The 14,248-nt window shown below is 41.8% G+C and overlaps 1 protein-coding gene and 4 long non-coding RNA genes across 6 annotated transcripts; 2 read left to right on the top strand and 3 right to left on the bottom strand.

Annotated features, from left to right (window-relative positions):
• The first annotated feature begins 686 nt into the window (after positions 1 to 686).
• On the top strand, positions 687 to 1,227 carry LOC130695908 (uncharacterized). The gene is made up of 3 exons (XR_009002500.2): positions 687 to 806; positions 867 to 982; positions 1,061 to 1,227. It is a non-coding gene; the product is annotated as an uncharacterized LOC130695908 (long non-coding RNA).
• Positions 1,228 to 1,241: 14 nt separating this feature from the next.
• On the bottom strand, positions 1,242 to 1,955 carry LOC132088388 (uncharacterized). The gene is made up of 3 exons (XR_009421933.1): positions 1,893 to 1,955; positions 1,448 to 1,663; positions 1,242 to 1,287 (listed from the first exon to the last, which is right to left on the bottom strand). It is a non-coding gene; the product is annotated as an uncharacterized LOC132088388 (long non-coding RNA).
• Positions 1,956 to 2,129: 174 nt separating this feature from the next.
• LOC130695903 (uncharacterized) lies at positions 2,130 to 5,340 on the bottom strand. The gene is made up of 10 exons (XR_009002492.2): positions 5,236 to 5,340; positions 5,124 to 5,149; positions 4,984 to 5,055; positions 4,857 to 4,921; positions 4,606 to 4,781; positions 4,417 to 4,546; positions 3,738 to 4,136; positions 3,396 to 3,673; positions 3,247 to 3,342; positions 2,130 to 3,177 (listed from the first exon to the last, which is right to left on the bottom strand). It is a non-coding gene; the product is annotated as an uncharacterized LOC130695903 (long non-coding RNA).
• A 353-nt stretch (positions 5,341 to 5,693) lies between these two features.
• On the top strand, positions 5,694 to 6,806 carry LOC130695902 (uncharacterized). 2 transcript variants are annotated; one of them, XR_009421906.1, is made up of 3 exons: positions 5,694 to 6,061; positions 6,218 to 6,352; positions 6,614 to 6,806. It is a non-coding gene; the product is annotated as an uncharacterized LOC130695902 (long non-coding RNA). The 2 variants fall into 2 exon arrangements; XR_009002491.2 differs by having other exon boundaries at positions 5,694 to 6,147.
• LOC130695900 (dixin-like) lies at positions 6,537 to 13,878 on the bottom strand. The gene is made up of 13 exons (XM_057518974.2): positions 13,673 to 13,878; positions 12,629 to 12,950; positions 11,156 to 11,273; positions 10,752 to 10,973; positions 10,482 to 10,655; positions 9,627 to 10,399; positions 7,894 to 8,052; positions 7,669 to 7,800; positions 7,442 to 7,588; positions 7,282 to 7,382; positions 7,056 to 7,225; positions 6,803 to 6,993; positions 6,537 to 6,735 (listed from the first exon to the last, which is right to left on the bottom strand). The coding sequence occupies exons 1-13, from the start codon at positions 13,840 to 13,842 to the stop codon at positions 6,661 to 6,663; spliced, it is 2,754 nt and encodes a 917-aa protein (XP_057374957.1). The 5' UTR covers positions 13,843 to 13,878; the 3' UTR covers positions 6,537 to 6,660.
• Positions 13,879 to 14,248: the final 370 nt, after the last annotated feature.

Below are 14,248 nucleotides of genomic sequence, written 5' to 3'. Positions count from 1 at the left end.
GTTACTTCTCACCTTTATTAAAAAAACAAAAAACAACATTAACTATTGAACAGAAAATTATGTAGGTTAGATATAGTTAGCAAAAAAGCAGAAAATGCTTCTTGTTCACTTACAAGTCCCTTTCTACAAAGATGAGTTTAGGCTTTGAAAGGTTATTTCAAACTGCAACTTCAGGAAAACCATCCAACTATCACCAAATAAATCCAAGTTTCCCTGTGCCCTAGAAAATTTCTCGTGTTTAATTAGGATGTTAATGCAATTCTAGATAAATCTCCTACCACATTGGAAATGACTTTTTCCCATCAAGCTGGTGCCAACATCAGTTCTTTAAATATAGCATATCAAACAAAACCTGTAAACAAAGCAGGAAGTAACCAGAACTTTTCAGTAAGCTATTAATGGGGTGGTATGCTGCACAACAAGTTTTCACCAAGAACTTGTGCTTTTACCTTTTAGAATTCAACTGCACATTGGTAACCATCCTAAAGAGAAAAACGATTATGACAATATGGCACACTTGGCGATATCCTGGGATTCGTCAAAGCATTTCCAATTCGCGAGGCAACCATTATTATAGCAACCAAACTCGATATAGCCCCCTGACAACGAATAAAGTGACAGTTCAGTAGAGTACTCAGTAACAAGCAATCCCTCCGCTAGATGTCTTCTAAATAAAGGTACTTAAAATAATTCACAATTTTTGGTTTCATAGTCACAAAAAAAACTTGTTGCAAATATGTTCGTTTTTGTTTCTGCAAGTGTAAATGGAGTCAATGTCAAGTGTTCCATGGCAATAAGGATAAGAGGTATTCAAAGTCCTAAACTAATTTTTTATAGCATAACCTAGAGAAAAAAGTTAACAATAGAATGGGCAACATTACCAACAAATCACCAGACAAGGAAAAAAATTCTTCGAAGCAACTACAAAGCTACATGGCTGCCAATATGTACTGCTCCTATTTGTGATAACAATGTATGAAAGGTAGTATCAGCAATGGTTTTATTGTTGTTTTGTTTCTAACCTAACTTTAAAATGCAAATCTCCCTTTTTCTTCTTTAGTGATGATGGAATTTTCTGTCCAACTTGTTTCTGTCATAGACTGTGGGGTCCACCGTTACAAAACTCTACATCAGCAACAATAGTTTCTCACTGCTCAGAACCTGCAAATGTCGTGAATGAAAAAATTTTAATTAAAAATAATTTAAAATAGTTGTAACACCAAGCATTATTAAACGACTTGCCTAACTAAGGAAACCGCTGGAACCACAATGTTTGTCTCCACAATCCTGAAATGATTGAAATGACAAGCTTTGTTTTATTTCATTAATTCTAATTTTTAAAAAAGTACAAAGCCTAACTGCATGGTTGAGCAGTTTGGCTTGATGCCTTTTTTAAAAAGCAAGAAGGCAGCAATAACCATTATCTCAATGTGCCTGTCGTGCTTACTTTTAAGGACATGAGTTACCATCCATGATAGCAAGCAAATAAATTCTTCTTGCGTTGATGGTATGAGATGAAAATAATGGCAAAGAATAATACAATAGTGGAATATGGAAGAATGATATTGCCACACATTTATGATCCTTCTTAATGGCCATCTGGCATGGAGATGAGAGAACGAGGGCCAAGGCACCACGTCTTGTTCACAACTTGTGATATTCCCTAAAATTTAGAAAGAAACAAACAATGACTCAGCATGAAAAGAATTACTTCTTATAGTTTATTCTTAATAATGTGCCATTCATTTTGTAATTTGAAAAGGAGTTTCAAATATCATTAGGTATTCACAAATTAAAGTTTCTTGTGGAACAATGTTTTTGTTAGAATTAGAATCAATGTCTTTGGTTAACAATGTTTTCTTGGCGAAACATTCACTCAAGTATTACTTTACCATTGCTGCCTGATGTGTCCAGTATTTCGCCCGTCAGATGCACACCATATGTTTCACACACGACAATGAACTAGCAAATGGCGATTGATGGCGGTTCACAAAACTAATGCAACGTTGCCACATATTTCAAAATGGGCGGCGAATTCAATTTAAGACAACTTTTTAGTTTTCTCTCGCACAGGAAGATACTATGCAAAAACCAAATTAAAACAAGGAGGTGGCTGGTTGTCTTTCGGGTTTACAATGGTAAGTTATGTATTGTTGGGAAAGATAAATTCATGTTGCGGCTCTCGTGCAGTAGGTCCACCAACATCAGTAACACACACACACACACACACACAAATCCGTGCCAATTGTGAAATACTTAACCAACCGTACCAAAATCTGTATTTCTTCAAAATTATTTGGGCGTCGCTCAGAATGAAAATGGACACAAAATTTAAAGAACAAAAAATTATAATCAAGTGAGCCTCAACGCATGGATAGGAACACGTAATGAAGTCAACTTGGGGAAAGAGGTACAGAAGTGAACCCAAAAGCAGATAGAATCCGATATGTGAACAAATTATTCAATGGGTAAAAAATTATGGGTAAAACAAAAGAAAAATAAAATAGGTAATTCATTTATGGGTCTTGCTGTTAGATGTTTCTAGTACGTCGAGTACGCCGAGGTGGTGGTGGTGGCGATGAGGTATCCTCCTTAACAAGCTCAGGTTCGCTAGTTGTTTTCTTGCCATCACGTGTCCCTTTCGTGGCCGGCACGGCCGGAGGTTCATCCGCCATTGTTGCGGCAGATACTGCCGGGCCCTTCTTTTGTCGTGAACGTTTGGCGGCCGGTGCTTTCTCTTCCTCTTCTTTGGCTGTAGCGGCCAAAGTCTCAATGTCGGGGTCGCGTTCCAGCTGGACAGAAACTTTCTTCTCGGCCGGTGAAGCCGTCTTCCGCGCCGAACGGGTGGATCTGACTGGCGAATGCGCCGTTTCGGCCACGTCAAAATAAACTTTGAGTGCGCCTATTGCGCGAGTAGATCGTCCACTTTTCACGGATGTGACTGGCGATCCATTGTTCGCCTCCGGCTCATCTGGCACGTGATTGGCGTGGATGTCGGCAGCGTGTCCTTTGCCTTCGTGTAACATTTCTACATCATCCAATCCAGCAACGTATTTATTGGCTTTCGTTTCACCACGACGCCTTTTGCTTTCCGGCGCTTCCTTCTCCGGAACGGAGACACGTTTGACAGCACCTCGACGTGTTGTTTCCTTCGTCACCTCGACTTTTATTGTTCATCTATAATAAGACATTAAACCACCATTAGGCATAAAAAATCTTAATTCATATATATATTTCATACCTTACATGATTCGTGAGTTGGTTGCTAGCATATTCTTCTGACAGACGTTTCGGAAGAGACATTTACGATTTTCGTTTACGCTCACCATGGATGCTGGTAGACTAGACATTTAAAGTTAAGACACTTTGCCCAATACCAACAGTTTGATTCTTACTTGTAAGTTGTTATTGCACGAGAATGCAGCGACGAAATCCGCCGTCTTTTTGCTGTCGACAAAAACGATAGTCTTGGCATCACCGAGATCGTGTAAAACTTCGATCAGCTTAGCTCTCTTATCTCTTTTCGAGCACTGAAAAAACCACTGTTCAACATCCGGATTGGTGCCACCGACAATGCCTGTTATGACGAATATGTAGTCTTCCATGTACGTCGCAGCCAGCGCTTCTACTTCATCTGGGAATGTAGCCGAAAATATACAACACGACGGATTCCCTACAGAGAAACAAATAGTATTACATCAGTCGAATCTCATACTCAAAAGCAATCGAGAACATACTTTCGGATTCACCGTTGGATGGTTGACAATTTTGTCAACATTCGGGCCGAAACCCATATCAAGCATTCGATCAGCTTAGTCCAAAATTTAAAACCTGACCCCTGAGAAGTCAAATACTCCACCGTCGAGAAAATCCTTGAATCGCCCCGCAGTCGCGACAAGAATATTGCACCCAGCTTGAAGATTTGACCGCTGATGGCTCGTGACAGTTCCTCCATATATAATCACAAACTTTAAAACCGAACTGTAGGAGAATTTACACGCCTCGCGGTGAATTTGAATGGCCAATTCACGAGTGGGTGCGACAATTACAACTTCTGGCTTTTGCCCCATGGCATGAGACGCACCAGCAACACCTTGTTCTAACAATATGTTCAAAACCGGTACCAAGTACGCCGCCTGCATGAAAAAATGTAAAATTTTAGATGACTTAATCAACGAATATCACGAAGGGTTTGTTGAGTATCTTAGATGCAATTGGACCTTTTAAACCGTAATTACTGGCGTGCCCACTCAAAATTACTTTTACTTCAATTTACCCAGTTCATACCGACCCATTTGAATCAAGTCAGTACGAGGGCATCAAGGTTTAAAAATTACACAGCGTTAATTAATTGGATTACTGTTTTGCCGGAGCCCGTGACAGCACAAGCAATTAAATCTCTTTTGGCAAGAATACCTGCAACTGAAGCTTTCTGAATAGGTGTTGGTTTTCTGTAGCCAGAATTTTTAATGTTTTGAAGTAGTAGTTGACGCAGGCCGGCTTCTTCGACTGGTGTTATGTATTGAGGTACATCTTTTCCTGTAACCTAAAGCAAACCCAATAGATATTTTCAAATTATAAATACTGTTTCGAAAAATGCCTTACCTGGATTCGATGGAGAACAACTTTATCAAAATTGTTAAAGCGTTCCCCACAGACGATCCCACTTAAACAGTTCATTTTCATCGCATGTCACAGCTTCCGGAATATATTGTTCACGCGGCTTTCCGTTTTTCGTCAATTCACGAATAGATTCGTACAGCCTTTCGAGGTGTGGCCAACTTCATGACATTAGGGGTAAGACAATGAACATTGGAACACAAAATATTTTTTATGAAGATACAATTGATGTTTACCTTTTAACACTTGCTGCCACCAATGACCCCTCCTTGTGGAAAATCCCTTGCTACATGTCCCACTTCTTGGTTGGAAATGAACACTAAACTTTAGTAAAAGAAAACTAGATATGAGTCTCATATTCACCTTATGACACCTACATGCTCAACTCCCACCTCCTCCTTGTGGGCATTACATGGAAAAATGTCATTTTCCAAACTGTTTAATAACTATGGATTAGCCAGACTAGAATGTATTAACCCGAATAGTATTTTTATTTTTCTTACCTCATGGCAAGTACGACTTCCACCACCTAATCTTCCGAAGACAACAAAATTTGTCCAACTCAAAATTATTCAAACATTAGTATCAGCTATTAATTATTATCTATTAGCGTACCTTGAAAAGCGTTGAAAAATGAGTAAATTAAACGCCAAAAATCGCCAAAGCCACGAGGTCAAGAAGCAAAATCGAGCGAGGAAGGCAGACTGCACGCGCTAAGCCAATCTAGAAATATGCCTGAAAAAAAAAACTGCCTGATGGACCACGGTTTAAGGCGCCTCTTGTGGACGCAAAGGTCATTACGAGAAATTTTATCCGCCACAAATTAAATGCTTTTTAAACAAGTTCAAAGTAATCATCCAAATCAAGATTTAACTTTTAAAAAAAGAAAAAAAGCGTAATACTTGGGGAAACACACTTTAATTTCTTGCTCCTTTCCTTTAGTTTCTTCCAAAACGGAGTATGATGATTTTTCGTTAACTAAATTAACTAGAAATGTGACCTGTAGATGGCAATAGCAGTAAAACAGAAAAAAGGCCAATATTTTTTATTTTTATTTTGGGTAAAACGGATTGCCATAAACAAACAGGTTTTCTAATAAAATTCGTCTGAATATTTCCCTTTGTTTTGAGCAGAGCTTTAAGGGAAAGCTGTTCGTGGTTGATGAAGAAACCCATGCAAAGTTGGACAAACTTGAGGACCATCCTACTTTGTGTGTCCTTCAAGTGCACAGTTTTAAAAGTATTGATGGCAACATTCTTGAAGGATGGTTCTGCTTAAAAAATATAAGCCCAAAAGGCTAGAACATGAATTTACGAATCTTGTTCTACTGAAGGCAAACATGGGAGTGGTGTGTGGTTGTTAATTCTTGATTGAGGACTCAACACAGTTGATCAGACCAAATCACACTAACTTTCCAGCACACAGAGCGAGACATTATTATGTAAGGAAATTTATCGATGTGCTTTCTTTAGATTGTGGACTATAGCGTGCATTGACTTAGCTATCTTACTGGTAAACCACGAAAATGTACATATTATGTTCCATTTACGATAGCTTGTTTACTGCGTGATTAACTTGACAACTACATTTTATCCAGACTATGCGTAGACAAAACCGTCACGTACCACGCTGCTGAGTGCCCATAATGTAAACAAGCAGGACAGACCGGCAATTGAAGATTGATAGCTGAAAACTGGCAGAGTAGCATTAAACACAGCACTGACAGTAAAAGGTAACGACTAACTTCTAAGTATGCGGTAGCGCTACCACAAAAGATAAGTAATTTTAAGATTTTGAAAATGAGTATTGTAAATGAGTTTGATTTGTTAAATGAGATTTAAACTTACTGGGAGTATTTTACAGATAAAAAAAAAAACCAGCAAAATAATCAAAACCAACAGTACAAGAGTCCAGGATTTCATAAAGATACACACATATATATATATTTATACTGCACCCTTTTCCAGTAAACTGATGGCATTTATACATTTAGGTCGAATTGGTCGAACACTGCCTTACACAGGCAAAACAAGTAAATGCCTAAACTTGGATCTCTTCAACCCACGCAATTATCTTACCATCAAACCCTGGGAGAATCATGTTATCATCTGCAATCTGTGAAACATAAATTAAGTTATTTTACGCCTCTTGATATTGGTAAGGATAAATTCTAATTCAATACCTCCTCTTTAACAAATCCGTATTCGGCGTCTTGAGCTTTGAAATGAAACCGATAAACGCCAGGGCGATCGAATAATGTTTTGAAATCCCGCAGGGAAATTTCTCCAAGTCTACGTGGGATAACTGTCAGGAATGGTGTCACGGTTCGTTCTGTGAAATAGACCACTTTGGTGAATTGGTCAGCGTGGTAACCTAAAATATTTAAGACCAATAAATTCGCTGTGTGTGGTGGTGATGGCAATTGGCATCTTTACCATTAAGGTTACTACGCTTTAGTGTGTCGTTACTGTGACGGTGGATCAAGGTCGATTGCGAGGTGGAGGACGATGTCATATCTAAAGTGTCGGGTCCCGCAATACGTTCAAGAAGGAAAGCCATACACTGTTCCAATGTATCTAAAGTGTGGTGATTCGGGTCATTCCCTCTATTTACAAGCCACTATTTAATTTCAGGTAATCTAAACATGTTACGCGTAATTACCTAAAGTTTGAGCGGAGAGAGGAAAGAGCCTCGCGTGCGACGTGTAGCTCTTCACGGTATTGGTTTCTTCTAGCATCCATTGTGCTAATGTTTTTGTCCAGCTAAAAATACATGAACGTTCAACAAGTTAAAAAAACGATTTTGTTTTCGGACTTAATACCTTTGCTCGCAAAGCTGGCGTGAAATTGTGAGAGGCTTCTTCAAGCACGGCACGCTGGGTTTCCATTACTCGATCTTTCGCAGCGAGTTGACGTCTGAGATCTGCAATTTGACGGTCTTTTTCTTCCAGTTTTCGCTGCATTTCAACCTGTTTAACAGTAAATATCAAATTTCCCAGCATAAAGACCATGACAGAATACAGAAACGGGAGTGTTGTGGTTATCGAACCTTTTCATTCGTCATTGTTTGGTTGGCTAGAGTAGTTCGAACTAGTTCTTGCCGCAAGCTTCCTAGAGCTTCTTCTTGATTAGCCAAACAGGCTGCCAGCCCTCGGCGGCTTCCGTCCAAAGTTAAGCAATCCTGTTATTTGAAAAATGAACATTTTTATAAATGTCAGTGGCTTCGTTAACATATAAACTCTATTGCCAATAATCAGCAATCGGTTTTGTTTACCTGTTGAGCCTTTTTTAAATCGGACTGGAGGTTGGTGCATCTCTGATCGACGCTGTGAAGGGTTGATCTCAACCAAGAGATGGCATCCGGATCAGTCGAGGAAGTGGTCGTAGTTCCTTTACTTTCCGTCATAGTCGCTTCTTGCTGACTGGTCAACAACTGCAAGATGGAAAACACATACCCAGAATATTATTATAGTTTCTAACTTATAAAGTAAACTTATAAGGTATTTATGGTCAATCCAAGAAATTATGGGACACCGATTCTTCCGGTCACGGGGGCCGAGCAAAAGGAATGTTTCACTGACATGTTTTCCAAGCTAAGTAAGAAGCTACATAAAACAGCATTGTGGGCCGACCGTAGCCCCAAGCTTTTCCCATCGAAAAGCAGCAGTGAATGCTGTTTCTCGGTACAATGGAAACCCAAAACAAAAGCACACAAACTCTACAAATTACAGAACGATAGCGACGAAACACGACGACACGTTTTAAACAATATGCAAGTCGAGACTTTCACTACACCGAATACCCGTCACGCTCTCTTCTGCCATCTGACAGCTGTTTTCGTGGCGAACTACCTACTTCCCCATTGTGAATTTCACTCGCTTCTCTCTCTCTCTCTCTCTCCTTTGGTTGATGCTGAATTGGGCAATATGAAAAGTTATCACATTATTCAGGGAACCGAAAAGAAGTTTCTCCACGACTCGGTGACGGATTGATTGAAACCCCCGAAAAATGGAGAGCGCTAAGAGGACCGTAGAAAAAAGATAAATAGACATCAAAAATACCTCCTCGACACGTCTGCGTCTGGAGCGGACTGAAGGCCACTTCATACTGGCAACCCAAAAGTTTGAAGTTTCTTTATTCCTCCTTTAAAAAGGCCCGGAGGGGCTAAAGTGTAAACCAAAGGGGGTATCCGCCTTTTGAATGAAGCCAAAACACTCGGGAACACGAACTACACACCCGTACACACACAGGCACACACACACCTGTGTGTACTGTAGTCCAATTGGGGTAAAAACCTGTGCTCTAGCTTACACGCTCGTACGTGAACACGCGGTGGAATAAACAACAACAATAAAACACGTCGGCGAAAAGAATAGAAGCGGCCTCTTATTGTGTGGACAATCGAAGAAAAAAAGAAACGAAAAACGAATGAAATCGAGGCTTTGGCGTGAGACTATTGGGAGAACGAACGCCACTTGTGCATCGGTCAGAGCCGAGTTGGTTTGTGGTACGACCCAAAGCGTAGCCTGCTTATTTTATACCACCAGCGCAGGACAGGCGGCAAACAATACACTCGGTTCTTTATTGTACAACCATTTCAGGCATGAGGGTCACGAAGGAAAACTTCTTCAACGTCATTTTCCGCCCGCGTGCTACAACATCAAATTTCTCGTCACGTTTCGCTTTTCTACTAATGCCCCAGCCCTGAGTAGATGTAAATTACAATAGTTTGCTATCAATTTAATTTGCTAATTTTCTCTTGTTTTCCCCCTTATCCTAACTTGCATTTCCTGGCAATAGACGACAAGGGAAATGATCAGGGAAAAAAAAAACGACAGGAAATAAATACAAGAGAAGACTCCCACGGATAGCGACCGACATGTGACACTATTGTGATGGCCAGAAGGGAAGTAATTAAAAAGTAGGCGGATCGAAAACCGCAACGTTTGGCGAGTAGGGCGGTCAAAGTCGCAATGGAACGTATATTCGTGGAAATGGAAAACTCACCATATTTTGGAGTTCAGCTAGTTGTTTCTTGGTGCGATTCAGGTCATCGATGAGTAGGTCATGGTGCGAGGCTTTGACGGTCGTCGTGTTCATCTCATCGTGGTTGCTATTGTTGCTTCGAACGGCGCTCCAATAGCCGGGATCGATTTCACCGGTCACGCATGTTGGGCTCGGCTGATTGGATGAACCTTCCACTTCACCTCGGCTGCCGAGCAATTCCGCGCTGGGTCCGTTGTTGTTGGGAGTCGTGCTGACAGTCAGACTTTGAGGCTGGCCGGGCAATGGAGGCAGAACACGGCGCATGCTGGCCCGGGACCCGCTGTTATTCTCATTGACATCGCTACTTTCACCCGGTGCGATCGTCATGCTGCTGGTTTGGTCCGGCTGGTTAGGCCCGAGCATGTTCTCCCAGAACTCGAATATGGATGGGCGACCTTTGGATACGACGCCCGAGACGCCCAAGGCGGGCAGTTCTCTCCGGCTGCCGTATTTCGAATCCTTTTTCAGAATCGGTTTCCGAACAGTAGCGTCTTCTTCGCTTGTATTCAAATCACCGACAGACGTCGAAGTGGCCATGGCCGCGTGTTGACGAGGTGATTCAATCAAGCTGTCGTCGTGCTTATGATGTTGCAAATTGGCCAACGACCGGGCGTTCGAAATTGTCCCAAATTGTGATAATTGTGATGCAATTTCGCGGTTAATTGTTGATCCATTCATGGTGTATCGACGTTGCACACCTGGTGACAGCAAATCCGCAGCGGATGACGATGTGGCTGGAATTGTAAGAAAAACAGAAAAAAAAAAAATAATAAATAAAAACACTGTTGTCAGCCATCTAGCGGTAAGAATTCGTACCCAATGCTGGTCGTATGGCTGTGGCGCCGCTGCTGGTGTTTTGCCGTCGTAGAGTGGCCAAAGCGTTGACCGTCTTCATATCCGCCTCCTGCGGCTCGAAACCTGTTGTTTGGAACCGTCGATTTGTCGGCACATTAAGATTGGGCGTCGTCTGGGAATTGGCTCGGAACGAAGCTATAGACGCGGGCCCATCCCAATCCATTAAATTAATTGTGATTTCAACAATGGAAATAAACACAGTATGAATGGTTATTTGAAAACCCAAATTACCCGAGTCCCTGCCTTGCTTCACGCTATGCGGTTTATAGTGAGAAGCTAGTGATAGGATCAACCTCATTAGCGACTTGAGATTGCCGGTGGCCAGGTCGCGAGACGTCACGGTTGAAGTCCTCACGCGTTGCGACGCCAGGAAAGTCAGAATCTTTTCGAAGTTGTCTCTTTTCGCCTGCTGTGTTTTGGCGTTAACGTCAATGCCTCGAATGTCTTTACCGGCTGTCACAGACACAAGAGTTTCACAGTTAACAATTAGTTTTCGAGTTCAGCAAACTTGAAAAAGTTTAGTTTTTGTTTTTTTCTCCTTCTTTTTGCCTCTAAAGTCGTTGGACCTTAACAACTTGTAAAAAAACTTCCACCGTTTGCACGGACGGAAGCAAGGCAGACGACAAAGCACTTGCTTATGATTTCAATCAACTTGGCGACGAGGACTCCGTCTTGCAGGTCGTTTCCCATGTCGTCAATCAGCGGCAGTTCAGGCCGCTTCCTCAGCTGTGAATTGACCCAAGCCGTATACGCCTGTGAACGACAAAAACAAAAACAAAAAAATAAAACAAAAACGAACATAAAAAAATGACGAAATGTCAGCCGTGATGATTACGGCGTGCTAGCGCTAGTTGTACACATGTGTGAATCACAACGTGTTTTCACGCATACGCATACAAGACAGAATGCGATTATTAGGTTGGCGAAGGAAAACATCAACAACATTGGGCTGTTGATTCTGCGGCGGTGGCGGCGTCGAGCAGCCCCCGCATTCGACACGATGATGGATGCAACGGAGCACGCCCGAAATGAAACATGTGAAATTGATGATGACCTTTGCGCCGTCAGAGCACCATGGGAAAAGATCACAGAGCGGCAAAACATTCCTCACAGTCATTTGATGTTCAATTATTAATAAATTTGGAACTGTCTTACTAGTTTCCAAAAAAAGAACGTACCTTCGCCCCGTTTCGTTCAACCACTTTAGTCCCGCAAACAACCGACGGACACAGGCAACTTGCGTATTAGAAACGTTACGGGCTTAAATGATTTCACTTGGTACCTGTGACTACCTAGTGGAAAAAAGTATATTCCATTGTCTAGTATGTACCCTCGTACTATTATTCGGAACGTGACTCATCGTCGTCCGATTTGTTACGCCGTTTCACGAAGAAAACAACAACAACTAGAAAAGAAGTTCCCCTCCTTATTTTTCTCCACCTCTTTCTCTCTCTTTCTTTCTGATTAGACTCTTTCAAAAATGTTGATAAAACATTGACTAAGTCCCCTCTAAGCAGTGACTCCTCTCATTTTTCATTGGGGTTCGACGCTTACCATTTCGAGGTTGAACGAATCGCTTTGTTGATTACGGCTAAGAACAATCGGAAAGGCCAGGCTAATTGGACGTAAACTTCATCGTAGAAGCCTCAAGGGGATGGTTTTGTTTCATTTAGAGGCGATTCAGACATGCAAGCAGCGACTGAGCTTCCTGGAACAACCCATCAGGGAGTGTAAGGTGACTTTTGGACTCGTCGGCGCAATCCAATTTAGCTAAGGAATTCTCCATCGACCTTTAAGTTGTAGCTACCCACTGTGAAGAAGTGTGCTGCGCAAAACCTCGTTGATGACTCCATGAATAATTCATGGCTCTCGAGTACTTGATTGCGTTATATAACTTTCTCTTCCTCACTTCCCCTTCTTCCTTCCATCCCACCCTGTCAAACCAATAAATCGGGAACATCCTCCGTGATCCTGGGCACAAAAGAATCTCCGTGCACAACTCTTTTGACAACACACACACACACACACGCTGCGTAGACATTAGGGCAATAAATTCGACGAGGGTCAACAAAAGGAAACTGGCAAGGAAAAGAGTAAAGGAAACGTACCAGCAATTGTTGATTCCACTCGTTCCATGATTGCGATCCATCGGCGGCTCCGTGCTGATGGTATTGGGGTTCGGCAGGCGGAGCTGGCCGATAATGATGACCAATGGATTTAGGTTGTGTCTGCTGTAACTGTTGTTGCTGCTGAAGATTGTGTTGTTGTTGTTGTTGTTGCTGCTGTTGGTGAGGCTGTTGAACCAAAGAAAGATGCTGACGAGGAGAAAAATCATCAGCGGATCGCGCTAGAATTGGTGAGAAAGGAGGGGGCACTGGCTGCTGTGGCTGTGGTTGTTGGATGGCTTTCTGCGGAGGCGGACAATTATCCCTAATCGTTTACAAACAAAAAACATTAAACAAACAACGAAAATCATCGTACCTTAACGGCGAATAAAGCAAACAAAATGGTTCTATTTCAAGTGAAAGAATAAAAAAAAAAAAGAAGTGCCTTGTAGGACACGGATCGTCTCAGTGGCTGACTGACAACAATTAATGATCTTTTTTTTTGTAGAATTTAATCTTCTGTTATTATATCTAGTGCCCAAAATTCCTATTAAAAATAAACTTTTTTTTGCCCTTGGATGCTGTCAATTTATCCAACCAAAAAACAAAAACAAAAAATAGACAAAGAGGAAATCTCCACATTTTTTTCGTGTTGTTATTCGCCAACGAGGTCTAACGATGCGATTCGTTCCGCTATATGCCAGGATCTTTAGTCTCAACATCTTATTTTGCTTTCCAAATAACAATTCGGCTGTAAAGTACGATGCGTACAGGGTAGCACAGCTGCGCAGCTTTACAGAATAAAGAAACAATTTGAAAAGGTTAGACTGAGCTGACAGGCAACGGTTCTTTTCTCAAGCGACAACAAACTTTTAACAGACTACGTCTCGTCTTCTTTCCCCATCTCTAATGGCGTTCAGAAAAAAGAAAAAAAAAATCTGTCAGCGTGTCTAACTTGATTAATTTCATTGGCCTTTTCATTATTTTCTTATTACTTCTAACGCAGCTGACGCCAAGAACATAACTGTTAAGCGAATCAAAACTTACCTTGAATCGCTAGTTTTATTCTTGTCGGTTGGCGGCGGTGGTTGTTGTGTTGTGGCTGGCGGAGGCGCGTTATTGTTCAGGTGTTTATCGGCTTTTTTGCTGCCGCCGGAACTGTTGCCGTTGCTGCGCGACCCCAGCGATGAAACCTTCCACTTAAACATGCTGCCCATTCAGACGACCTTTTTAGTGGGTTCTTTGAAATATTCAGTAAAATGGGGGGATAGCCGAACGCGTTTCGGCCTCACGTTATCCAAGCAACACTTGTTTTCAGAGAAGACGAAGGGGGGGGGGGGGGGGTGAGAGGTAAAAACGGGCGAATGAGAGAGAGAGAAGCAATTTCAATCCGAACTGGAGTGCGTCCGGTAAGTAACTGAGGCCGTGAAAAGGTTTCTACACCTTTCCCTAAAATAAAAAGACGAGGCAAACCGAGCAGTGAATAGATGGATAGAGATAGTAGTGAAACATGGAAAAAAGGGAAGGGAGGGTGTAGAGGAGGGGGAGGGGAATACGCGGAGGAACTGCTGAACGGAACCTATGGAAAGAAACGAAAAAAAAAAGAAAAAAAAACACCCAACC

This window comes from Daphnia carinata, chromosome 10 (genome assembly GCF_022539665.2).
Source record: "Daphnia carinata strain CSIRO-1 chromosome 10, CSIRO_AGI_Dcar_HiC_V3, whole genome shotgun sequence".
NCBI lineage: Eukaryota > Metazoa > Arthropoda > Branchiopoda > Diplostraca > Daphniidae > Daphnia > Daphnia carinata.
This window is presented reverse-complemented; position numbering and strand designations above follow the sequence as displayed.

Bases quoted from the DNA above. Each gene is read 5' to 3' on its own strand.
- LOC130695900 (XM_057518974.2), bottom strand. From the start codon at position 13,842: ATGGGCAGCATGTTTAAGTGGAAGGTTTCATCGCTGGGGTCGCGCAGC. The intron at 7,383-7,441 runs GTATTAAGTCCG...ATGTATTTTTAG, and splicing joins CGCCAGCTTTGCGAGCAAAG to CTGGACAAAAACATTAGCAC. The intron at 6,994-7,055 runs GTAAAGATGCCA...TAAATATTTTAG, and splicing joins AAAGCGTAGTAACCTTAATG to GTTACCACGCTGACCAATTC.